General features: G+C 37.7%; 1 protein-coding gene across 2 annotated transcripts in view; it reads left to right on the forward strand.

Moving 5' to 3' along the window:
- The window catches only part of ZNF804A (zinc finger protein 804A), a 317322-nt gene extending 296671 nt beyond the window's left edge, over window positions 1-20651 (forward strand). For both annotated transcript variants that reach the window (XM_043488322.1, XM_043488323.1), the window contains exons 3-4: window positions 15086-15216; window positions 16951-20651. In XM_043488322.1, coding sequence (XP_043344257.1) covers window positions 15086-15216; window positions 16951-20182 — 3363 coding nt within the window. In that variant the 3' untranslated portion in view covers window positions 20183-20651. The remainder of the gene's footprint in view (window positions 1-15085; window positions 15217-16950) is intronic.
- Window positions 20652-27276: the final 6625 nt, after the last annotated feature.

Here is a 27276-nt window from a genome sequence, read left to right on the forward strand (position 1 = left end):
CAGCAACTTCATCTGAGGGAACAAATCTCTAAGAATATGAAATTAATTATCCAGTCATACATCTAGTAAGTCAGTATATAAAGCTAAGATTCCATTCTGCTGCAAATAAAAGTAAAATCAGGTAAAGTTGGCTTTTACTTTTTTTACAAGCTACACAGGTAATCCATCCTAGTATAATACATAATTCAATGATGCTATTAGTGGAGGGGGAATATTTTTTTATTTTTTGCTTTGCTATCTTCAGAATCTAGGCCTTCTCTGTCAAGCTGACAGCTTAGCAGCTGAAAAGATGTTTGTTTCCCATCTAAGACTCACAATTACACATGGGTAGGAAGTGAAAAACATAGTTTAAAAAACATAATTTTTTTTTTTTAAATGAGACTTGTTTTTTAGGTATATGCTCCTCAGGCATCTGCTTACAATTCCATTAGTGAGGCTTGTGTCACATATCCACACATTTCAGAGAGGTTGAAATTTTTATTATTTTAATTCAATATCCTCCTATCCCCCCCAAAAAAATTGGAATTCTACTAATGAATTAGAAGGATGTAAGGATATAATGTGAAGGCAATCTGCATTGTTCACCACAAATATCATATCTAGATACCCATCTTCTGATGAAAATCTGTGTTAATCAGGGTTTGCCAGAGAAACAGAGCTAATCTCTCTCTCTCTCTCTCTCTCTCTCTCTTTCTTTAGTCACTAAGTCACGTCCAACTCTTGTGACCCCATGGGCTATAGCCTGCCAGGCTCCTCTGTCCATGGGATTCTCCAGGCAAGGATCCTGGAATGGATTGCCATTTCCTTCTCCAGGGGATCTTCCCGGCCCAGGAATCGAACCGGGGTCTCCTGCATTGCAGGCAGATTCTTTACCAACTGAGCTATGAGGGAAGCCAATAGAGCTAATAGAATATATCTATTTATCTATCTATCAGTCTCTCTATCTGTTCACTTCTTTTGAAGAACTGGCTCACACATTGTGGGAGCTGACAAGTCCAAAATCTGCCAGGTTGGAAACCTAAAAAAACCTGTTGGAAACCTGTTGTAGTCTAAAGTCTAAAGGCTGTCTGCAACAGACTGAATGAAGCCCACCCACATTATGGAGAGTAATCTGCTTTACTAGGATTTAAGGAATAAATCTTATTACTCATCTGATTTAATGTTTATGGCATGTAAAAATGATCTTAGATGAGATTAGTATCTAAAATATACTGATTTAAATTTTAATCTCATCTGAAAAATTTCTTCACAGTGGTATCTGATATCTAGTCTGGTATTTGACCAAATATCTGGGTATCGTGGCCTAGCCAGTTTGACACACACAGTTATCTATCTTAAGTCTTTCCTTCATCAATTTGGCACCCATAGATATCTCCTTTATTTCAGTTCACTTGCTCTGTCGTGTCCAACTTTGCTGCCCCATGGACTGCAGCAGGCCAGGCTTCCCTATCCATCACCAACTCCTGGAGCTTGCTCAAACTCATGATATCCCCTTAAATTATACTTAATGTCTAAACAAAGACAGCAATAGGTAATATGCTTCCTAAAATAAACATATCCTGTATACAAATGAAAATGCACTAATTTGCTCCCCAGAAGAGGATTAAAATTCTTCTTCGGTAATGTTAGCTCTTCTTGCAATCCTGTTACTTAAATACTGTGATATAAATATAATACATCTTATATGATAACAGAATAAATGAAGAAAGAAAATGTGTATGTATTTCATAACTAAATGAGGAAGAAATACCCATGATAATTATATTAATTAATATAACTAGTCATGTGATCATTGTTGATATTTATAACTGCTTTATTCCACTACTCATTCCCTTTGCTCTCAACAAGCATCTTAGCTGATCACAGTATTTTCCATGATGGAACGACTCAAACCTTCATTCCTGAGGGGACTGGACCATTACTAGTACTGTCTGAATTGAGTTGCAGTTTTTCATTGACCTTTAATCACAGGGCATGATAACTCTGGGACACCAAAAAGGATCTCCTGTATTCCAGACATAACTTTCCTCACCACTATTGTGGCCAGTAGTTCACTGTCTCCTTGGTGATCAGTATCAGTCAATCTCACCCAGCACAGGGCCACCCTTCTTTGCAGGTTGATTCAGTATAAAAAGCCCAAAACAGCAAAGTAAAAAATTTAACTTCCAGTTCAGCAGAATAATGGACATATCTCCTGGGTGGAATTATTCTCCAATTTGGAACTAAGACTTCTAGGACAGAAAAGCATAAGGGTGTGGGTACAGAAATCAAAGATTCTGCTAGTGGACCACTAGGGATAGTAGGGGACCCTAGGGGTGTGAGTGATGCCACCTCAATTTCCACCCCTTGTTTTTTGAATCCTTCAGTCCTGGTTATAAGAAAAACAGCACTATATATTGGACACTAATTCAGAGGACATAGAGCCTCTTGGAGAACCTTGCTCCAGCCCTGCTAGGTATCGACACCTAGCAATTTAACTCTAGCTATAACTGAGCCTTCTAAAGGTCGTTCCACCATTCTTTCAAACCAGCTACTTCAAAACAGTGGGGAACATGGTAAGACCAGTGAATTCTATGAGCATGGGCCCATTTCCACACTTTGTTTCTTTGCTGTGAAGAGTTTCTTAATCAGAGCAATGATCATGAATGTGGAGTACCATAATAATGGAGTTCTGTAGGTTCATAGTTTGCAGTTGCTGTTGTTTTTAATTTTATTTGTTTATTTGACTGCTTTGGGTCCTAGTTGAGGCACACAGGATCTTCATTGCATCATGTGGCATCTTTTCCTCGCAGCTCACAGACTCTCTAGTTGTGATGCACAGGCTTAGTTGCTCTGCAGCATGTGGGATCTTAGTTTCCCAGCCAGGGATTAAACCTGCATCCCCTGCATTACGAGGCAGATTCTTAACCACTGGACAACCGAGGAAGTCCACACAGACTGTAGTTTTGACAGAAGTGTTACAGGGAAGGTAAGTTCATATCCAGAGTAAATGTCTACTTCAGGAAGAGCAAAACTACTGCCTCTTTTTTATTTTTTTTTCAGAAGGATACTGCCCAGTGTAATTAACCTGCCACCAGCTAATGGCTGATCACTCCAGAGAACAATGACATCTTGGGGACTCAGTGTTGATTTCAGTTACCAGCAGAGTGGCCAGAGTGTCAACCAGAGTAGCCCTGGCTCACAGCCAGTATGAAGCTGGGGTTCTCAGTCCCACAACACAAAGAAATTAACTCTACCAACAACCTTAGGGAGGTTGTGAGAATATTTTTTTCCAACACAAGTCTCCAGATGAGAAAATATCTTAATCAACAACTTGATTGAGCACAGAACAGGCATATTCATCTACAGAAATATGGAGAAAACAGTGCATGCTGTTTATGGCTGTTAAATTTGTGGTAATCTTTTAAACAGAAATAGAGAATAAGCCAATGTGTTCTCATGGCAAAACCCTATTAGCCTTTGCCCTGATTCATTCCGTACTCTCAGGCCAAATTTGCCTGTTACTCCAGGTGTTTCTTGACTTCCTACTTTTGCATTCCAGTCCACTATAATGAAAAGGACATCTTTTTTGGGTGTTAGTTCTAAAAGGTCTTGTAGGTCTTCATAGAATCATTCAGCTTTGGCTTCTTCAGCGTTCCTGGTTGGGGCATAGGCTTGGATTACCATGATATTGAATGGTTTGCCTTGGAAATGAACAGAGATCATTCTGTCGTTTTTGAGATTGCATCCAAGTACTGCATTTCAGACTCTTTTGTTGACTATGATAGTTACTCCATTTCTTCTAAGGGATTCCTGCCCACAGTGGTAGACATAATGGTCATCTGAGTTAAATTCACCCATTCCAGTCCATTTTAGTTCACTGATTCCTAGAATGTCAACCTTCACTCTTGCCATCACCTGTTTGACCACTTCCAATTTGCCTTGATTCATGGACCTAACATTCCAGGTTCCTATGCAATATTGCTCTTTATAGCATCGGACCTTGCTTCTATCACCAGTCCCATCCACAACTGGATATTGTTTTTGCTTTGGCTCCATCCCTTCATTCTTTCTGGAGTTATTTCTCCACTGATCTCCAGTAGCATATTGGGCACCTACCGACCTGGGGAGCTTCTCTTTCAGTATCCTATCATTTTGCCTTCTTATACTGTTCATGGGGTTCTCAAGGCACGAATATTGAAGTGGTTTGCCATTCCTTTCTCCAGTGGACCACATTCTGTCAGACCTCTCCACCATGACCCAACTGTCTTGGGTGGCTCCACACGGCATGGCTTAGTTTCACTGAGTTAGACAAGACTGTGGTCCTGTGATCAAGTTGGCTAGTTTTCTGTGATTATGGTTTTCGTGTGTCTGCCCTCTGATGCCCTCTCACAACACCTACCGTCTTACTTGGGTTTCTCTTACCTTGGACCTGGGGTATCTCTTCACGGCTGCTCCAGCAAAGCGCAGCCGCTGCTCCTTACCTTGGACGAGGGGTATCTTCTCACGGCCGACTCTCCTGACCTTGAACCTGGAGTAGCTCCTCTCGGCCCTCCAGCTCCGTGCAGCAGCCGCTCCTTGGAGGTGGGGTAGTTCCTCTTGGCTGCCGCTCCTGCGCTGTCGCAGCCTGGCGCTTTCGGCGCTGACCTTGGGCGAGGGGTAGCTCCTCATGGCCGCGCTTCTGCGCGGTCCGTCGCAGCCAGAGTTTTGCCAAGAGAACGCACTGGTCATAGCAAACACCCTCTTCCAACAACACAAGAGAAGACTCTACATATGGACATCACCAGATGGCCAACCCTGAAATCAGATTGATTATATTCTTTGCAGCCAAAGATGGAGAAGCTCTATACAGTCAGCAAAAACAAGACCTGGAGCTGCCTGTGGCTCAGATCATGAACTCCTTATTGCCAAATTCAGACTTAAACGGAAGAGAGTAGGGATAACCACTAGACCATTCAGGTATGACCTAAATCAAATCCCTTATGAATATACAGTGGAAGTGAGAAATAGATTTAAGGGACTAGATCTGATAGACAGAGTGCCTGATGAACTATGGATGGAGGTTTGTGACATTGTACAGGAGACAGGGATCAAGACCATCTCCATGGAAAAGAAATGCAAAAAGGCAAAATGGTTGTCTGAAGAGGCCTTACAAATAGCTGTGAAAAGAAGAGAAGCAAAAAGCAAAGGAAAAAAGGAAAAATATTCCCATTGGAATGCAGAGTTCCAAAGAATAGCCAGGAGAGATAAGAAAGCCTTCCTCAGTGATCAATGCAAAGAAATAGAGGAAAACAATAGAATAAGAAAGACTAGAGATCTCTTCAAGAAAATTAGAGATACCAAGGGAACATTTCATGCAAAAATGGGCTCAATAAAGGACAGAAATGGTATGGACCTAACAGAAGCAGAAGATATGAAGAAGAGGTGGCAAGAATACACAGAAGAACGGTACAAAAAAGATCTTCATGACCCAGATAATCACAAAAGTGTGATCACTCACCTAGAGCCAGACATCCTGGAATGTGAAGTCAAGTGGGCCTTAGAAAGCATCATTATGAACAAAGCTAGTGGATGTGATGGAATTCCAGTTGAGCTATTTCAAATCCTGAAAGATGATGCTGTCAAAGTGCTGCACTCCATATGCCAGCAAATTTGGAAAACTCAGCAGTGGCCACAGGACTGGAAAAGGTCAATATTCATTCCAATCCCTAAGAAAGGCAATCCCAAAGAATGCTCAAACTACCGCACAATTGACTCATCTCACACTCTAGTAAAGTAATGCTCAAAATTCTCCAAGCCAGGCTTCAGCAATACATGAACCGAGAACTTCCAGATGTTCAAGCTGGTTTTAGAAAAGGCAGAGGAACCAGAGATCAAACTGCCAATATCTGCTGGATCATCAAAAAAGCAAGAGAGTTCCAGGAAAACATCTAGTTCTGCTTTATTGACTACGCCAAAGCCTTCGACTGTGTGGATCACAATAAACTGTGGGAAATTCTGAAAGAGATGGGAATACCAGACCACCTGACCTGCCTCTTGAGAAATCTGTATGCAGGTCAGGAAGCAACAGTTAGAACTGGACATGGAACAACAGACTGGTTCCAAATTCGGAAAGGAGTACATCAAGGTTGTCTGTTGTGATCTCTCCATTTTCATTTCTAATTTTGTTAATTTGGTTCTTCTCTCTTTGTTTCTTAATGAGTCTTGCTAATGGTTTGTCAATTTTGTTTATTTTTTCAAAAAACCAGCTTTTAGCTTTGTTGATTTTTGCTATGGTCTCTTTAGTTTCTGATTGCATTTATTTCTGCCTAATTTTAAGATTTCTTTCCTTCTGCTAACCCTGGGGTTCTTCATTTCTTCCTTCCCCCCTCTAATTGGCCCCCCTTTTAGGTTTAAAAAAAGAGTTAAAAGGTTAATTTATGTTGGCTTTTCTTGTTTCTTGAATGTAAGCCTGTAATGCTTGAACCTTCCTCTTAAGCAGTTTGTTTTTTTTTTGCTTTTTACAGTGTCCCATAGGTTTTGGGTTGTTGTGTTTTCATTTTCATTCATTTCTATACATATTTTGATTTCTTTTTTTGATTTCTTCTATGATTTGTTGGTTATTCAGAAGCGTGTTATTTAGCCTCCATATGTTTGAATTTTTAACAATTTTTTTTTCCTGTAATTGAGATCTAATCTTACTGCACTGTGGTCAGAAAAGATGACTGGAATGATTTCAATTTTTTTGAATTTTCCAAGACCAGATTTATGGCCCAGGATGTGATCTATTCTGGAGAATGTTCCGTGTGCACTTGAGAAAAAGGTGAAGTTGATTGTTTTGGGGTGAAATGTCCTATAAATATCAATTAGGTCTAGCTGGTCCATTGTGTCATTTAAGGTTTGTGTTTCCTTGTTAATGAAAATGGAGAGATCACAACAGACAACACTGAAATACAAAAGATCATAAGAGACTACTACCAGCAGCTCTATGCCAATAAAATGGACAACTTGGATGAAATGGAAAAGTTCTTAGAAAAATATAACTTTCCAAAACTGAACCAGGAAGAAATAGAAGATCTTAACAGACCCATCACAAGCAAGGAAATCGAAACTGTAATCAAAAATCTTCCAGCAAACAAAAGCCCAGGACCAGATCGCTTCACAGCTGAATTCTACCAAAATTTAGAGAAGAGATAACATCTATCTTACTCAAACTCTTCCAGAAAATTGCAGATGAAGGTAAACTTCCAAACTCATTCAATGAGGCCACCATCACCCTAATTCCAAAACCAGACAAAGATGCCACAAAAAAAAGAAAACTACAGGCCAATATCACTGATGAACATAGATGCAAAAATCCTTAACAAAATTCTAGCAAACAGAATCCAACAACATATTAAAAAAATCATACACCATGACCAAGTGGGCTTTATCCCAGGAATGCAAGGATTCTTTAATATCTGCAAATCAATGTAATACACCACATTAACAAATTGAAAGATAAAAACCATATGATTATCTCAATAGATGCAGAGAAAGCCTTTGACAAAATTCAACACTCATTTATGATTAAAACTCTCCAAAAGCAGGAATAGAAGGAACATACCTCAACATAATAAAAGCTATATATGACAAACCCACAGCAAGCATCACCCTCAATGGTGAAAAATTGAAAGCATTTTCCCTGAAATCAGGAACAAGACAAGGGTGCCCACTCTCACCACTACTATTCAACATAGTGTTGGAAGTTTTGGCCACAGCAATCAGAGCAGAAAAAGAAGTAAAAGGAATCCAGATAGGAAAAGAAGAAGTGAAACTCTCACTGTTTGCAGATGACATGATCCTCTACATAGAAAACCCTAAAGACTCTACGAGAAAATTACTAGAACTAATCAATGAATATAGTAAAGTTGCAGGATATAAAATTAACACACAGAAATCCCTTGCATTCCTATATACTAACAATGAAAAAACAGAAAGAGAAATTAAGGAAACAATACCATTCACCATTGCAACAAAAAGAATAAAATACTTAGGAGTATATCTACCTAAAGGAGTACATCAAGGCTGTATATTGTCACCCTGCTTATTTAACTTATATGCAGAGTACATCATGAGAAATTCTGGACTGGAAGAAGCACAAGCTGGAATTAAGAACGCCAGGAGAAATATCAGTAACCTCAGATATGCAGATGACACCACCCTTATGGCAGAAAGTGAAGAGGAACTAAAGATCCTCTTGATGATAGTGAAAGAGGAGAGTGAAAAAGTTGGCTTAAAGCTCAACATTCAGAAAACGAAGATCATGGCATCCGGTCCTATCACCTCATGGGAAATAGATGGGGAGACAGTGGAAAGAGTGTCAGACTTTATTTTTTTGGGCTCCAAAATCACTGCAGTTGGTGACTGCAGCCATAAAATTAAAAGATGCTTACTCCTTGGAAGGAAAGTTATGACCAACCTAAATAGCATATTAAAAAGCAGAGACATTACTTTGCCAACAAAGGTCCATCTGGTCAAGGCTATGGTTTTTCCAGTGGTCATGTATGGATGTAAGAGTTGGAGTGTGAAGAAAACTGATAGCCAAAAAATTGATGCTTTTGAACTGTGGTGTTGGAGAAGACTCTTGAGAGTCCCTTGGACTGCAAGGAGATCCAACCAGTCCATCCTGAAGGAGATAAGTCCTGAATATTCATTGGAAGGACTGATGATGAAGCTGAAACTCCAATACTTTGGCCACCTCATGCAAAGAGTTGACTCATTGGAAAACATCCTGATGCTTGGAGGGGCTGGGGGCAGGAGGAGAAGGGGACGACAAAGGATGAGATGGTTGGATGGCATCACTGACTCAATGGACATGTGTTTCGGTAAGCTTCTGGAGTTGGTGATGGACAGGGAGGCCTGGCATGCTGCGATTCATGGAGTGGCAAAGAGTTGGACACGACTGAGTGACTGAACTGAACTGAGAGAATAAGCCTAATAGAAAACCTTCCCTAATCATGCTATTTGAAATTGTGGCCCCATGGACGGTAGCCTGCCAGGCTCCTCTGTCCATGGGGATTCTCCAGGCAAGAATACTAGAGTGGGTTGCCATGCCCTCCTCCAGGGTATCTTCCCATCCCAGGGATCGAACACAGGTCTGCCGCATTGCAGGCTGATTTTTTACCATCTTAGGCACCTGGGAAGCCCTTATTTCCTACACCCTTAGCTTAAATTCATTTCATCCACAGCACTTTTCACTATCTACTATACTATATAACTGAATATTCATAAGTTTTAATGTACGTTTCTCTCAACTATGACAAAAAATTCATGCAAGGAACAGAGCTTTTATCCTCCTTTGTCACAGATATATCAACAGTGCTTAGAATAATAGCTGACAGGTAATGGGCACTCAAGAAGTATTTGTTGAAAGATAAATGAATATTTGCAATAAATCCTAATGAACCTGGCCTAAAGAGTTAGGCTTCTTGAATAACATATTGCAGAGTAAACATAGGAGATAAACCACATGAAATGTTCCTGGAAATCCTGATTACAGTCCGGTTCTACCACTTCCACACATCTATGAACAAGTCTAAAATTTGCTTAACTTTAGTTTTGTCATCTCTAAATATGGATAATAAGGCTAGCTCTGTTTGCTTTCATGCTTGTTTTCAAAGTAATGCATATAATACTGTGTAATAAACTTTAAGGAACAGTATTAATTTTAAATGAAGAAATACAGGTGGCTGATATGTATGTAAAATTATTTCCACTTCCTAGTAAGCAAATGAATTATAGCAAAACATTAAATCATATATCACTTACTGACTGTCAATAAGTATATCTTAGTATATATGATATATCACTTACTGTCTGTCATCCCTCTAAATTAAACAAATTTTGAGGGATGCTGCCCAGTATTGGATAAGGTATATATTCGCATATACTGTTGGGAGCAGTGCAATGATGGTATAAGGCTATGTACAGTGGTTTGGAAAATCTCAAAAAAGTGCATTTTGATCTTTTATTTAGTGTTTCTTATAGGAACCTGTCTTTTGGGTACACAATATACATGTAAGAATGTTCATGGAAGTTTGGTTTGCAATTGTAAAACAATGTAATTTATCTAAATGTTTAAACACAAACTGATGAGTCATTTAAGTGCTACTTTTCTCTCTCTTGCTTTTTCTCTATTTCTCACATTGATTAAATCTTTGCCACTCTCTAAACACCATCACTAAAATGAGGCTGGGATCGTTATAACTTTCCTAACCATCCAACTCTATGGGTTTTCCTGAGACCATATTTGAGGATTAATGGCCTGTGTTGCCCTTGTGACATTCTGATTCTCTATAGACTAAGAGAAGTAGATCAGTGGGAAAGTAGAATAGATCCTCTGAGATGGTATCATAGCCAAAGAATATTGATTTCTGTTTTTTCTTTCTTTAGTGCATATTTTCAAAGTATATATTGAATTATATGTGAGCATATATTACAATTTTTTTTTGCAACTCCGGGAGTTGGTGATGGACAGAGAGGCCTGGCGTGCTGCGATTCATGGGGTCACAAAGAGTTGAACACGACTGAGCAACTGAACTGAACTGAACTGAGAGAGACCACATCCTCCCACAAGTTCCTCTTAACATACTTTTAATTTTCTAATTCTTGCTGACTGTTATTCCTGTCTTGACATTTATCACCAAGAATTTTTTTAGAATGATTCTCAATAAATTGTTGAGGAAACTTTTGAAATAACATTGATATTTCCATAAGCCTCACTGGTATAATCTTGTATATTCTTTTGTGTGGAACTTAAGTTTTCTTTCCATTTGACATTCTCAGAAGAATTCACTTGGTTTCTATTTTTTTTTTTTTACTTTTCAAAAATACTCTTATAGTTATAAAATATGATGTAGGACTTTATTTTGCTGCAGAAAAATGCAAGAAAGGATATAAAGACTGAAAAATTATATTCTAAAACTGACCAAAGCATTTGGCCAGATCTATAACCTCTGCAGCTTCTCAGGTAGCTCAGTGGTGAAATAATCTGCCTGCCAATGCAGGAGATGCAGGAGACTCCAATTTGATCTTTGGTCATGAAGATCCCCTGCAGAAGGAAATGGCAACCCACTCCAGTATTCTGTCCCAGAGAATCCTGTGGACAGAGCAACCTGGCAGGCTACAGTCCATAGGGTCAGAAAGAGTCAGACATGACAGCACACACAGCATATATAACCTCTACAACTAAGTAGTCCCTAAATATTAGTCAAGTTTATTTACCCTGATATTAGGAAGTCTGTCACCAAAATCAGAAAAATGTTATGTATGTAGAGGGAGACTGAGATCAATAGGAACACTTGAATGTAGTTTGGTGGATCCAACCAGTCCATCCTAAAGGAAATCAGTCCTGAATATTCACTGGAAGGACTGATGCTGAAGCTGAAACTCCAATATTTTGGCCACCTGATATGAAGAACTGACTCATTTGAAAAGAACCTGGTGCTGGGAAAGATTGAAGGCAGGAGGAGAAGGGGACAACAGAGGATGAGATGGTTGGATGGCATCACTGACTCAATGGACATGAGTTTGAGTAGGTTCCAGGAGTTGGTGATGGACAGGGAGGCCTGGCATGCTGCATTCCATGGAGTCGCAAAGATTTGAACAGGACTGAGTGACTGAACTGAACTGACAACCTCTGCAAGACAAAAACAACATTTGCATTCTTCTCTTAAACATTATTTAAGAGCTGATTCTGCCATGTCAATCACTCAGTTATTTCACAGTTATACCACAACTGTTTTGGCATTTGAAAATTGAGAGATTCTTTGATATTTAACTATTATGTCAGTAGAAATGGATTAAGTAAAATCATAATGGTTAATTTGAAGCAGTAAATAGTGGATTCTTAGCAATTTCATATACTTGCTTTAGAAAAGCTTTGCTTTTTGTTAGAGGCATTATACTTTTAACTTGCATATATATATACATATATTACAGAGATTAACATTTATTTTAAAAGTTTTATTAAAAATAGTCATCTATTTTTCTTAATTGTATCAGCTTCCCAAAGGATCTAGTAGGAAAAATTATGTTTGATTGCTATAATATTGCTATATATAAATAGAACTCCTTAAAAACTTTGAATGTTAGTTGTTAGTTCTTTCATTGATATTGCAGCATTCTTGCTTTATTTCACTCGGCACTTTGATTTTTAAAATGTCTATTTCAGAAAATTTATCTTCTATTTTCTTCAAATTCTCTCTTAGTATCCTCCTCCTAACCCGACCCTCTCTTGATTGACTGTCTGTTTCTTACAATGGCAGGTGTTATTTCTCAGTAAAGGTAATGAATATTCTTTAGGCCATTCAATTATGCACATCCAATAAATCACTAATTCTACATTTTCTCTCCACTACAACTCCTTTAGAAAAGGTTTTTAATGTTTTTAGCTGGTTCATTGTAAAATTCTATTTATTGGTCACTATGTCTTTAATTTTACTCTATGGCAAAATTTCATGCATACTGATGCCAAAAGAATCTTAATAAAATGAAAATTGTATCATGGCAAAACAAAATAAAAAGAAAATCCTATTGTGACATTGAATTGTTTAAACTCCCCTTCATGTTTTCTACAGTCACATTAAGTCATATGTTAGACAGGGTCCCCCAGGATTTGGTAGGACCTTATAATTCATTAAGTTTTGCAACTTCCACACATACATTCTGCTGTAGCCATGCTTCTTTAAATCATGCATTTTTTCAGAATCTGCATGCTCTTATTTCTATGTTATACAAAACCGTTTTATTTCCCCTGAAATATCCTCCCACTTCCAACATTCAACCCTTCTTCTCCATGTTTTTACATCCTTTAAAACCTAGATCAGATGTGGCTTTTCTCAGGTAGCCTACCTAGGGACTTTGGGTGCACGCCTATACTGTCATCCTAGGTCACAAAAAGATTTCCTCAACTACTTAATGCCATTATATTTTCCTGTGTGCCTTTTTCCCCTATTTTTGTGAAATGATATATAAATTCACTTGTCCACACACATAGTCACAGACACACACACACACACACACACACACACACCAGATAAAGGTAAAAACATATCTTTTGCCTTTTTAAAAATATCCTAGCCATTTAACAGAGTAACCACAGTTGGTGATCAATAAGTTGTTGAATGAATTTTGATATGACCTCAAGATTTTATGAGACAGAGATAACCAAGACCATGAACATTTAAAATTTAGAATTAAAACTTTCTTGCTCTATTATACTCTAATTCTACATATTTTAAAAATCAATAAATAGTTGAATATGTATTATAAAATTGCAACTACTCTTGTTATATCAATATGATAATATGTCAAAATTTTACTTTTATGAAATACTAGCACAAGTTAAACATTTATGACATGGTCTTTATTTTATTTAAATTCAGCTCTAAATAAACTCCTTCACAAATATGTCAATGCAAATTATCTCAAAAGTTTTTGTTCAATCACTTAATGGAAATGTGATTAGTATATGCTTTATTCTCTTAAAGTCCTATTTTAAGACACTGATATATCATGATGGCATGACATGTGTTCCACAGGAAAATACAGTACTTAAAAAAAAATTAAGTTTTTAATGGCTGTATACTGTTTCTGTGAAAGACTGTAGTGAAAATATTTGGGGCATGGGACCACTTTGGTATCTCTTAAATCATGCCACATACATGGCTATTTATCAGTTCTATTCAACTTGACATGTTATTTTTCTGCCCTTCAATCCCAAACCCCAGCTCTTTTAATAAGGATGAAACATACGCTCAATGTAAAAATATTTTTCACAAAAATACTGTTAATTTTCTTCCTCCATCTTGAATTATTTGAGAAATATGCCTGATATTTGAGGGAAGGGATTATTTTAAATCACATTATTAGTGGGAATTTGCCTTGTAGATTCATGTAAGCCATTTACTCTTCTTCAGTTCAGCTAAGGCCTCCCTGTCCATCACAAACTCCCGGAGTTTACTCAAACTCATGGCCATCGAGTCGGTGATGCCATCCAGCCATCTCATCCTCTGCCGTCCCCTTCTCCTCCTGCCCCCAATCCCTCCCAGCATCAGGGTCTTTTCCAGTGAATCAACTCTTCGCATGAGGTGGCCAAAGTATTGGAGTTTCAGCTCTTAGACAATATGAAAAAGATCAGATACCTTTCTAATATAGAGTATATCAGCAGAAATAGAGACACAGACGTAGAAAACAAATGTAGGACACGAAGAAAGGAAGGAGGGATGGGATGAATTGGGAGATTGGAATTGACGTATATACATTGCTATGTATAAAATAGATAACTAAAGAGAACCTATTGTATAGCACAAGAAACTGTTAGTGCTCTTCGGTGACCTAAATAGGAAGGAAATCCAAAAAAGAGGGGATATATGTATACATATGGCTGATTAATTTTCCTGCAGAGCAGAAAGTGACACAATATTGTAAAGCAACTGTACTCTAATACGAATTTTAAAATGATGAAATTAACTAAATACACAAACTAATTGGATATGTTTTAAAAATTAGTTTTTTTAAAAAATTTTTTTAGGACTCCAACAACTTCCCAGATGGTGCTAGTGGTAAAGAACTTGCGTGCCAATGCAGGAGTCGTAAGAAATACAGGTTCCCTGTATCTTCCTGAGTTGGGAAGGTCCCCTGGAGGAAGACATGTCAACCCACTCCAGTATTCTTGCTTGGAGAAGCCCATGAACAGAGGAACCTGGGGGACTACAATCCATAGGGTGGCACAGAGTCGGACATGACTGAAGAGACTTAGCACACACGCACGCACAAGACTCCAACACCTCATCTGAATTAGGCAGAGAACCTTGGCAGGCAACAATCAATAAGCAAAGATAAAATATCCAATTTATTAAGGCATAGGTATACCTTTTAATACAATGTAATGATGTGTTTTGGCACTTTTTTTACCAGCCAAAAATGCAAGAAAATATTTTGTTAGAAGTAGATTGTCACAAATGCTGTACTTTCCTTAGATGAGATCAAAGATGATGCATTAGAAAATTTCAATTACTATTATTGTAACTTTGACATTACCATAGACTCAAATGCTATTAATCATTTTCATATCTTTTAATAGAGGCTCAAAGAACTGAAACAAAGGGAATTTGCTCGAAATGTAGCATCTAAATCCAGGAAAGATGAAAGAAAACAGGAAAAGGCACTTCAACGCCTGCACAAGCTGGCCGAGCTAAGAAAGGAAACTGTGTGGTGAGTGTGCAGTAAAATGTTTTCTTAAAACATGATGACAAAAAAAGGAAATGAATAAAGGACACAAATCTATTTATTTCTGTACCCAGAATAAGGCGATCACATTTTCATAACTTTCTGTGGCCTGTGAACAGTAAATTGAATTTGAGATTTAGGCAAACACCTGTTTAACGCACATTTCAATAAAAAATCAAATTGCTGCAATTTTAGTTTCTAAAAATTAATTTTACATTATTTATCAAGTTGTGTTAATATAAAGCCATTCTATCTCTTTAGTGAAATTCAAAACATTTGATTGAAGAAGAGATGTAAGCACCATCTCATAGCCCTTGTTTTAAGTAGAGTTCTAAGAGGAATTTATTTTTTAATTAAAATTTGGAGAACTTTTATTTGAAATGATCTTTAAGAATACATATGGAAGGAGAAAGAGAAATAGTGTTAGGGAACACTGACATATCAAAACATTGTTTGAGATGTCAGATTTTAAAAGTCAAAATAAAGTGTAAATATATCTGGAATCCTATAATGAACTGTTAAAACCAAACATAACTGCTATTCAATTATACCAACAAGGTATTTTTATTCTGTGTAGTAAAAAATGAAAAATTATACAAGTGCAAGTTTACATTTCAGACTATTTTAGTACCTATGTAATTTAATGTCTTATAAGTAGCCTTTGCAAATGTAAAGCATAACGTTTTAAGAGAAATAAACTTGATAATAAGACATGTACAGAAGAAGCAAAACTTCTTATCTAAGTTACTTTTCTTAGCATACAGTACATATTTCACCTTACACATACACACACACACACATTTTTCTCAATAATTTGATGCCTCTCACAAGATGCAAATTAAGAATTAGTGGTGTTTCTTAATGTCATACAAGACAGTGAACCAGTACATTGTGTTAAAGTTTAAAGAAATAATTTGATTAAAAAATTTGAGACCATTTATTACCTCTCAGAAACTAACATTTTAGAAAAGCGGGGAAAATTCTGCACAGCATGATTCTCTTGGGGCAAAGATGATATTTAGTTAGTTCTTTGTTTATGTGCTGGACAGTATAGTTCTTTTTTTTTTTTTTTTTTATAAAAACTCACTATTTATGGTATCCTGTGATGCCAAATAAATGGAAACCACAACCTATATTTATTCTATATAATGGTATAATGGATAACTTCAGGATAATTTTTAAATATTAAGAAAGGCAATTCCAAAAGACTTAAAGCTCTCATTAAGCATATCACCTAGTCTTGATAGATGCTCAATGAGCATTGGTTGAATTGTTGAACTGAATTCCCAGTCCTGTTTACATCATGACTGAGAGTTTTTATTTTAACTACTTTCATATTCTCCATATAGAGCCAATGATATTAAGTATTTGTGAATTAAAATATTTTTTAAGAGAATTCTGTATTCCAAAGTGTCACTGAAAAAGCCATGGGGGTAAAGAAAAATTTTTAGTCTGGAAACACTGGCTGAAAGTCTTTGACCATTGCTGTTAATAGCTGTAAGAGTAACTTCAAGAGGTCATCTCCAAGTGATCCCAAACAATATCCAAGAACTAAATTAAATTGCGATACTTGGAAGTCAATTGCACTACATGAGTGTAATTATCTTACAAAGATTTAAGAACTTGAAAAAAATCTTAGGATGACATTTCCAAGATGTAAATGTTTGTTTTTCCTCAAAAGTGACTTATCTGAAAACATATTTTTGTTTCTTTCTGTAGTGCTCCTGGAAGTGGCCCTATGTTCAAGTCAACGACTGTTACTGTGAGAGAAAATTGTAATGAAATTTCCCAAAGAGCTGTTGTGGATTCAGTTAATAACCAGGAAGATTTTAAATGCACTTTGATTCATAGCCAAGAGAAGGCTAAAGATGTTACCACTTTTGCTGCAGATCCAGAAAGCACAGAGAGTTATACGGCCAAAAATAACCAACTTGAAGATCAAGCCCAGGGGATTCACAGACACAAAATTGGCTTTTCTTTTGCATTTCCAAAGAAAACATCTGTGAAACTGGAGTCCTCAGCTGCAGCCTTCTCTGAATACAATGATGATGCCTCTGTGGAAAAAGGATTTAGCAGAAAAAGTAGATTTGTCCCGGGTGCTTGTCATCTTCAACTATCTTCACCAACAGATGTGCTTTTGAATTCCGTGGAGAAAGCAAACTCTTTTCATCCACCAGAGGGAATGTGCACTGACAAAGAAACTGCTCAAACTCAAGAGATGAAAGAAGTTTCTAGTGAAAAAGATCCATTATTATTACCTCCATTTTGCCAGTTTCAGCTCCCTTCATCATCTGATGCAGATAATTGTCAACATTCAGTCCCTTCAGCAGATCAGATTTCACCAGAAGATGTTCTTATTAATGAAGACATACCTATAAATGGTAACACTTCTGAATTGCTAGGAAATAAATCCATAGTTCTTGATATGGCTAATGACAACATGTCTTTGCAAGCTACCACCAAGGAAACTGTTGTGACAACCACGATTGAAGTTGAAAATAAAAATCACGGTCTGGACATGTTGACCCCTGTAAATTCTGAAGAGGATAATATAACCTTACATAAAAAAAAAGATTTATATAAAAGGCCATGTGAGCCATTTATACCCGTACTTAACAAAGATGGATCCACAGTTCTTCAGTGGCCATCAGAAATGCTGACATACACCACCACTCAACCATCAATTTCCTATAGCTGTAATCCTCTCTGTTTTGACTTCAAGTCCACTAAATTAAACAGCAAGCTAGATAAAAATAAGCTGCCCTTAAGTGATCTTTCTTCTCCACAGAAGGGAGAAGAAATTTACAAGAACCCAGTTTTGGATTGCAAGGATACATCTATGGCAGGGCTCACTGATCATGAAATTGGAGGTAGCAGAAATGGACGTACCCAAGTCACTTCTCATTTGACTGATGATACTGTCTCCAATAGCTGTGATTCTGGAAAAAATGAGAGTTTGGGTCAGAAGTATAAAAATATTTCCTGTAAGATCAGAAAAACAAAAAAATATACTTTTACTAAAAATCAGATAAAGCAAGATGCTCTAGATGGGAAACACAACAAAATAAGATTGAAAAATACTCATGAACACTGGTTCCATAAAAGTAGAAGAAAGAAAAAAAGAAAGTTATGTCACCATAATTATGGAGCGAAAACCAAAGAATCAGAAACTCGTTTCAACATGGAAACAGAAAATAGTTACACTGATACAACTAGGAAAAATCTACTGGAAACAATTTCAGAAAAACAGTATTTAGCTGCAGAGCAACTATTGGACTCACAGCAATTACCTGATAAAAGGCCCAAATCAACATCCATATACTTAAGTGAAAATGAAGAAACATGTAAAACCTGGAACACTGAATACAATAATAATAATATTATCAGTTCTAAAAACTACTGTAAAAACAGTTCAGTTGTCTTAAATGGACAGTCCAATTCAACAATGTTACATTCTGCAAAACATAATTTAACATACTCCAGAACATACTGTAGTTGGAAAGCTAAAATGTCCGGCTGTAGTCATGATCACAGATGCCTAGTTCTTCAGAATGAAATGAAATGCATGAGTCAGAGCCAGGCTGTTAAAAGAGGTTATAATTCTCTCATTAATGAATCAGAAAGATGCCATCGAAAGCGTAGACAACATTCATATTCTTATTCTTCAGACGAAAGTTTAAATCGACAGAATTATCTGCCAGAAGAATTCTTGAGGTCACGTCATGCTTCTGCTCCTTGCAAACCTAAGAGGAAACAGAGGAGAAAAAGAAGCAGATTACATGTGGGTTTTGAAGCTTTGGAACTCAAAGAGAAAACAGATGATCCCAAGAAAGACAATTCTTCCTTACATTACCGGGATAACATAATAAGTGAAGATGGAAAAGAGGAAGTAAAACCACAGGAAACTGCAGATGTCAAAAGGAACTCAGAACAACTAGACCAAGTAGAAAATAAACTGGTTTTGCCCATCAGCAGTCCTCTTCCTTCTGAAACCAATGAGGAAACCAAGCAGCTTGTAATGGAGACCACTTCTGGGGAACTGTCAGAGATTTCCAGTGAACCCGCCACATCAGCCTATACAGTTAGTGCCCCTGCAAAAGAAGGAATGGACAGTACCTTGCTTGAACACAAAGAAAGAAGTGAGGATACAAATATCAGTGAAAAGCAAATTCCCTTCAAGGTGCCTAGTGTTGAAAGGAACTTTAGACAGTCACAACCTAGATCATACCTTTGTCATTATGAACTGGCTGAAGCCCTTCCACAAGGCAAGATGAATGAGGCATCGACTGAGTGGCTGTGTTTTAATTCAGGAATCCTTAATGCGCAACCACCGTTGCCATTCAAAGAAGCACACGTCAGTGGCCATACCTTTGTAACAACAGAGCAGATCCTGGCTCCCTTAGCTTTACCAGAACAGGCATTATTGATTCCGATAGAAAACCATGACAAGTTCAAGAATCTACCGTGTGAAGTGTACCAGCACATCATACCGCCCAGCATGCTGGCCAACAAGGTCAAGTTCACTTTTCCTCCAGCCGCCCTCCTGCCCCCCAGCACACCCCTGCAGCCCTTGCCTTTGCAGCAGCCCCTGTGTTCTACCTCCGTCACCACCATCCCCCACACCGTTTTACAACAGCGTGCGGCCGCTGCTGCAGCCACGGCGGCAGCTGCAGCTGCCGGAACCTTTAAAGTGCTTCAACCACACCAACAGTTTCTGTCCCAGGTCCCGGCTCTTACCAGGACATCATTACCTCAGCTCTCAGTAGGACCAGTAGGACCAAGGCTTTGTCATGGGGGTCAGCCAACTTTTGTTGCTCCTCCTCAGATGCCGGTCATCCCAGCTTCAGTCCTTCACCCTGGCCACCTGGCTTTCCCACCTCTGCCCCATGCCCTCTTCCCATCCCTGCTCTCCCCGCGCCCTACCGTCATCCCACTGCAGCCCCTGTTCTAGTTATCACCATGAGAGGCAAAGAAAATATCCATGTGAAAACTACTGCCACATGTGTTCATGCTCATTAAGTGGATAATAGCCTACTTAAATGGTGGAAATAAACTAGCTAAAATATGGCTTCATTGATACGAAATCACTTACTATAAGTGTAATGATGCAAATAAATTCTTAAGCTTCTGATATATAATATTATTAAGGCGCTGAATAGTTTGAAAATCAATATAATCTATGCTGTATATCAAAATGATGTCTTAACAGTATGTATAATGTATATAAAATATATTTATAGTACTGTAATTTATGTTGTAAAGTATGCCCTTCATTTTTTTTAATCTTTGTGTATTTGCACCTATTTAATGTTTAGACAAAGCTGATGGCACTATGTTTTGTACCATGTTCCTTGAAACTGTAAATTCAGTGAAAAATATCTCTTGCAATAAATTTTTGTTAAATATTTAAGTAAATCAAACCCTTGTTTTTAGTTGGTTTTCACTGGGGATTGTATAGTAACAATAGGTTTTGAATTTATATTGTTTCCTCTGTTTATTGGCATCTCTGAACCTCAGAGGCTCAGCAAAGCATCTTTGCCACTCCATTGGTACTTATAATATTGTCTTTCAGAATAACAAGTCTATTTGCTTTTCTGTTTTTCATAATGTTGCATATACTCAGAGTTTATTATATTTCATGAACGCTTGGTCTAGATAATGAGCCATGGAAATTCTTGTTAACATAATGTTAGTATTTGGTGGAGTGAAGCAAATAATTACAATATGCAAAGTATTTAGTATTCTTCCCGGGACTATAAAACAGTACTAGTAGATAAGACATAGCAAGTAACCAATATAAGTTTTTATGACATTTTTGTATGTCAAAAATTATCAAATGTGTTGTGTTTATCTTTAATTATTGCAGGAAATATATATATATATATATATATACACACACACACACGAATGTTGGCATGGATTAAGGAATAAGTTTAATTACTCACTAACCATTATATAGCATCTTGCAAAAAATGGCATAAACACAACCTGGACATATTCTTAACTGAAAATCTGGAAGTGGGAAAAAGAGTAAATAAATAGCTCTTCCTTCTGCTAATCTTTCTAGTAGACATATTTCTATCATATTTCCAAATCACCTAGGAACAATTAGAAAGTCTTCATGTTACCCTTCCAGATTCTGTTCTATTTTTAATGACCTCTGCATTTTCATTCACTCAAGTGCTGCTTCTATGTGTACTGAAGAATATAATTATTTAATAGAAAAATAGAGATTATCACACTTCCCACGACAGTTTTCTAATGTGTACCTACCCCAGTGCATGCCACTTGTTAAGACAAAGTCTACATGCCTGATAGAGAAGATTCAACTCACTAAGTGCAAATAATGAAGGATTATGGTAGCCTAGCAATGAATCCAAGGAAAAGAGAGGCCAACTGAGTCCGTCTAAAGGGAGAGCAACTTTTAAGTGATCCTGCATGGAAGAAATGCTATTTCATAAGTTCATTGTAAGAAGTGGGTTACCCTAAAAATATTTAGCACAAGCATATATTCCCATAGCAGAATAATATACTGAATTCTACTTTAACTGGAGAAATAAGAGAGAAAAAAATCTGTTGTCTACTTCCTTTATTATGTGCACTAATAATCATTGATTTAAATGTTTTGCTGCAAAATGGTTGTGAAAGACTGTGTGATTGACAAATAAGAATGAAAAGTAATGAGAAGAAATTTTATTTCAAACACTCTAAGATAACATGTTCTAAAAATGATAATTAAAATTGGAATGGGTGTTTTTTCCCCAAGCAAAATATTTGAAACTATCTTTGAAGATAGTATATTAAGAGATGGGAATATCTACTGAGGAATGCTGACCCAGTTTGTTTTTAATAACAGAGAAGAATTGTTGCTTCTGCTGTTTAAAATCAAACCAAGTGTTTCACTTCAAAATATGCAGATTCCCCCCTTCTTTTTGTCATCTTTTGACAATCATCCCACACATTCACCTCGTAGCTTTTGTTCTTATTCTTTAATTCTTGTTCCCCCTGATCTTTTCCTTCTTGATGTCACTATATAAATCATTTGTATTTGTGTGGGTATCTTCTGCTTCTTTCTCTATTATCACCCTTTTAGTTTGCCTTCAATTCTGTTGCTCATTTGCATTTATTTTTGTTAAATAACACAGTTAGGTAGTCTAATTTTACTTGTGGCAGAATATATCTGTTGAGTTACTGTATAATAGATATTTCTAGAAAGTTTGAGGAGAATGTTTTCACTTAAGACTAATTGAAACTCAACTTGGTAGACAAACTGATTTGTTTTCATGGATACCAGTGACTGAACAAGAATGTTAGTTGAGTATGTTGAAGCCATTCTTACTACTAAGAATTCATTTAGATACTTGATATCTTTGACTGAAGATCAGTCATGAGCAGAGCAATTACACAGGTTTGTCAGGGCGGACTTGTCAAGCAATGAAGCCACGAGAGGATCACCAGTCAAGCACATATTCGTGGTGGCAGGAGTCAGGCTAGTATAGCAGTCATATTCTGGGAGCAGGCTTGGGCACTGTCTGATGGCTTGTCCATAAACCCTGGAGCTAAAATCCAAGTCCCATCCAGGTATAAATTATTACACATTCTATCTAATTGGGAAATTTTATTCTAACACCATCTTTTTTCATTTCATGCAAACATTCATGCAAAGATGAAATGTTTTCATTTCACGCAAGGAACATTTCATGCAAAGATGGGCACAATCAAGGACAGAAATTGTATGGACCTAAAAGAAGCAGAAGATATTAAGAGGTGGCAAGAATACACAGAAGAGCTATACAAAAATGATCTTCATGACCCAGATAACTACAATGGTGTGTTCACTCACCTAGAGCAAGACATCCTGGAATGAGAAGGCGCTTGGGCCTTAGGGAGCATCACTATGAACAAAGCTAGTGAAGGTAATGGAATTCCAGTTGAGCTATTTCAAATCCTAATGGATGATGCTGTGAAAGTGCTGCACTTAATATGCCAGCAAATTTGGAAAACTCAGCAGGGGCCACAAGACTGGTAAAGGTTAGTTTTCATTCCAATCACAAAGAAAGGCAATGCCAAAGAGTGTTCAAACTACCACAAAATTGCACTCATCTCACATGCTGGCAAAGTAATGCTCAAAATTCTCCAAGCCAGGCTTCAACAGTACATGAACAGTGAACTTCTACATTTTCAAGCTGGATTTAGAAAAGGCAGAGGAACCAGAGATCAAATTGCCAACATCTGTTGGATCATCGAAAAAGCACAAGAGTTCCAGAAAATCATCTACTTCTCCTTTATTGACTACACCAAAGTCTTTGACTGTGTGGATCACAATAAACTATGGAAAATTCTTACAGAGATGGGAATACCAGACCATCTGACCTGTCTCTTCAGAAATCTGTATGCAGGTCAAGAAGCAACAGTTAGAACTGAACATGGAACAACACCGGTTCCAAATCGGGGAAGGAGTACGTCAAGGCTGTATATTGTCACCCTGTTTATTTAACTTATATGCAGAGTATCTCATGAAAAATGGTAGGCTGGATGAAGCACAACCTGGAATCAACAGTGCCAGGAGAAATATCAATAACCTCAGATATGCAGATGACACCACTCTTATAGCAGAAAGTGAAGAAGAGCTAAAGAGACTCTTGATGAAAGTGAAAGAGGAGAATAAAAAAGTTGGATTAAAACTTAACAGTCGGAAAACTAAGATCATGGCATCTGGTCCTATCATTTCATGGCAAATAGATGGGGAAACAATGGAAACAGTGACAAACTTTTTTTGGGTTGCTCCAAAATCACTGCAGATGGTGACTGCAGCCATGAAATTAAAGGATGCTTTTTTTCTTGGAAGAAATGCTATGCCCAACCCAGACAGCATGTTAAAAAGTAGAGACATTACTTTGCCAACAAAAGTCTGTCTAGTGAAAACTATGGTTTTTCCAGTAGTCATGTATGGATGTGAGAGTTGGACTATAAAGAATGCTGAGCACCAAAGAATTGATGCTTTTGAACTGTGGTGTTGGAGAAGACTCTTGAGGGTCCCTTGGACTGCAAGGAAATCAAACCAGTCAATCTTCAAGGAAATCAGTCCTGAATATTCAATGGAAGGACTGATGCTAAAGCTGAAGATCCAATACTTTGGCCACCTGATGTGAAGAACTGACTCATTTGAAAAGACCCTGATGCTGGGAAAGATTGAAGGTGGGTTGAGAAGGGAATGACAGAGGATGAGATGGTTGGATGGCATCACTGACTCGATGGCCATGAGTCTGAGTAAGCTCTGGGAGTTGATGATGGACAGGAAAGCCTGGCATGTTGCAAGTTTATGGGGTCGCAAAGATTTGGACATAGCTGAGCGACTGAACTGAACTGAACTGAACTGAACCATCTCTTACTCACTTATATCTGGTCTGCTATTTATAAGAATCACTAATAGCATTTGTTATCATAAAGAAGAGTTATCTGAGATATACTGAACAGAATAAAACCTTAACATGGAAAGTAACAAGTAACTACTGTAGCCAAATAACAAAAACTCACATTGCGTGACAGGAAGGAGACAGGGAAACTCATCCACAACTAGGACAATTTATCTCTCCCTCCCTCCTCTCTCAGATTTTTGTATATCGAGTTGAAGCCTTCTACAACATGTCCACAAGACATCTCAACCTACATATCTGCTATGTATTTTGAATCCGTAACTCAAATCCATGATCTTCCATTATAAGTACCACCGAAAGCTATTATTTGTCCTGTGTTCCAAAGCTCTGTGAATGTTATTATAAAAAATAAAAACTGTTCCAAGTCAGAAGCCAGGGTGTTAGAATGCCCATGTAAAGTCAATCAATGAAGCCTTTTGCTTTGTTTCCTTAAGTTTTTCTCAGATACCTCTCACTAGTATATTCTACATAGTTCTAGTCCTAGTAGTTCATAGCTGAATTGCTGAATTGCCTTTATAAATTAATGTCTCTTTTCCCAATTTCCGATTCATATGCTCTGTCCTCCATTGCTGCCAGGGCTTCATTTTTTGGGCTTCCCTGACGGCTCAGTGAGTAAAGAATCTGCCTGCAATGCAGGAGCCACAGGAGATATGGGTTCCATCTCTGGTTGGGAAGATCCCCTGGAGTAGGAAATGGCAACCCACTCCAGTATTCTTGCCTGAGAAGTCCCATGGACAGAAGAGCTTGATGAACTACAGTCCACGACGTCACACAGAGTCGGACACGACTGAGCACATAAGCACAGCAAAATCGTGTCATGACTCTCCTCTATCTTGAAGGCTCTTCTGAGTTCTCAATTATTCTCAAGATAAACATCAAAGTTCTTAGCATGTCACAGAAAATCTATGGGGTAGCAGGGGCCAGCTTTCTTACTTAGCATCATCCATTCCAGAATTCATCTAGGCTAATCACTCTATTCTATTTACACTCATCAAGTTTGTGTGAGCATGTTCTATTGTCCTGCAATGCCTTCCTGCCTGTTTTTCTTCACTTGGCTAACTACTAATGAGCAACAATTTGTGTCCATTTTTCTAAGGGATTCTTACCCAGATTTCTGCTGTCTCCAGGTGTTACCCTCCCATCCTCTATCTTCACCTGGAATTTTTGTGCTCAAATATTGTTATGAAGTATTCTCTGTGCTGGATATATTGCCTTGTTCTTGAAATCTACTGGATTAAGAGCTTCTTAAGTCCAAGTGCATTTGATGCATAGTAAACACTCAATAAATTTCTTAAATGAGTTGGAAGAATGTACTTAAAAGCTATGCAGATAGTATTACAAAGTTCCAGAGCTGTTACCCATTTCTACTCCAAACTGGTCCTAAATAAGTCATTAGTCTAAATTAAAATATATTTTTCCAAAATAATTAGGGTTTCAAAACACCACTTAGCATGAAGAACTTATTTTTAATGGAATTTTGAATTATTTAAAATAGAACTAAGCAATCATGAAAGCATGATTTGAACACTTTTTTTTACCCTTGGAAGAAAGTACAGCCTTCTACCTATTTTTCATCTTTCTATTTGTAGTTGTCACTAGACATTAACATATCTTGTCAGACACAAAACTAAATATTGGTATAAGTAAATGTGAAGATAACTACCACTCAGATATTCAAATCCAGTAATAGAGGCAGACATGAAGAATCTTATATTAATCTATCCAAAGTTTGCTCTTTCAATATTGGTCTATCAAAATGTGTTGATTTATGTTTACCAAAGCCTTCCCCCCCCACTGTACTGTATTTTCCATTTCTGTTCTTGTTTTTACTTTTTTCCCCCTCTGTTTATTTGCCTAACTGAGCCACTGTCCTTGGGAGTGAAAGTTGCCACCACGGATGCTTTCTAATAAGCTGTTTATTTTCTCTTACAAATAAAATGGTAATGGTTTAAGGCTTACTTAGGTTATTAGTTGAGGTCCAAGTCTTGATTTAGAGGCTTCAGGAAAAGGCCATGCAATTTGTCCTGAGCTGTTGAGTTTGACTGAAGCCTAGCTCACCGTCTGGCAGCCCTGTGGGTTCTGTCCCCCTTCCCCAGACCCAGCATGGGCTACATTGCTACCAAATGAGCAAGTATTTTCCCTTCACTCAAAGGCACCACTGCTCACTAAGCCAAATGCCTAGGGCAATATCCTTTTATTTATTCATGTGTGCATGCCTTCTCAGTTGCTGAGTTGTGTCCAGCTCTTTGCAACTCCATAGACTGTAGCCCGCCAGGCTCCTCTGTCCATGGGATTTTCCAGGCAAGAACAATGGATTGGGTTGCCATTTCCTTCTCTAGGGGATATTCCCAACCTAGGGACCGAACCTACATCTCCTGCATTGGCAGGTGAATTCTTTACCACTGCACCACCTGAGATGCCCCTTTATCTATTCATAGAGCCATCTTTCAGATTAACGCTTGCTCAGAGCTTTCAACACTTGGGAACATAGGCTGTGGAACATACATGAGCATGGAAGTTCCTGGTATAAAACTATAACAAGCTTTTCTTTTCTTTTACTCTCCTAAAATCTTATTTTTAAGTAACCTATTTTCATTTTTTACCCTTT

Source organism: Cervus canadensis, chromosome 15 (assembly GCF_019320065.1).
Source record: "Cervus canadensis isolate Bull #8, Minnesota chromosome 15, ASM1932006v1, whole genome shotgun sequence".
In the NCBI taxonomy this organism is placed as follows: domain Eukaryota; kingdom Metazoa; phylum Chordata; class Mammalia; order Artiodactyla; family Cervidae; genus Cervus; species Cervus canadensis.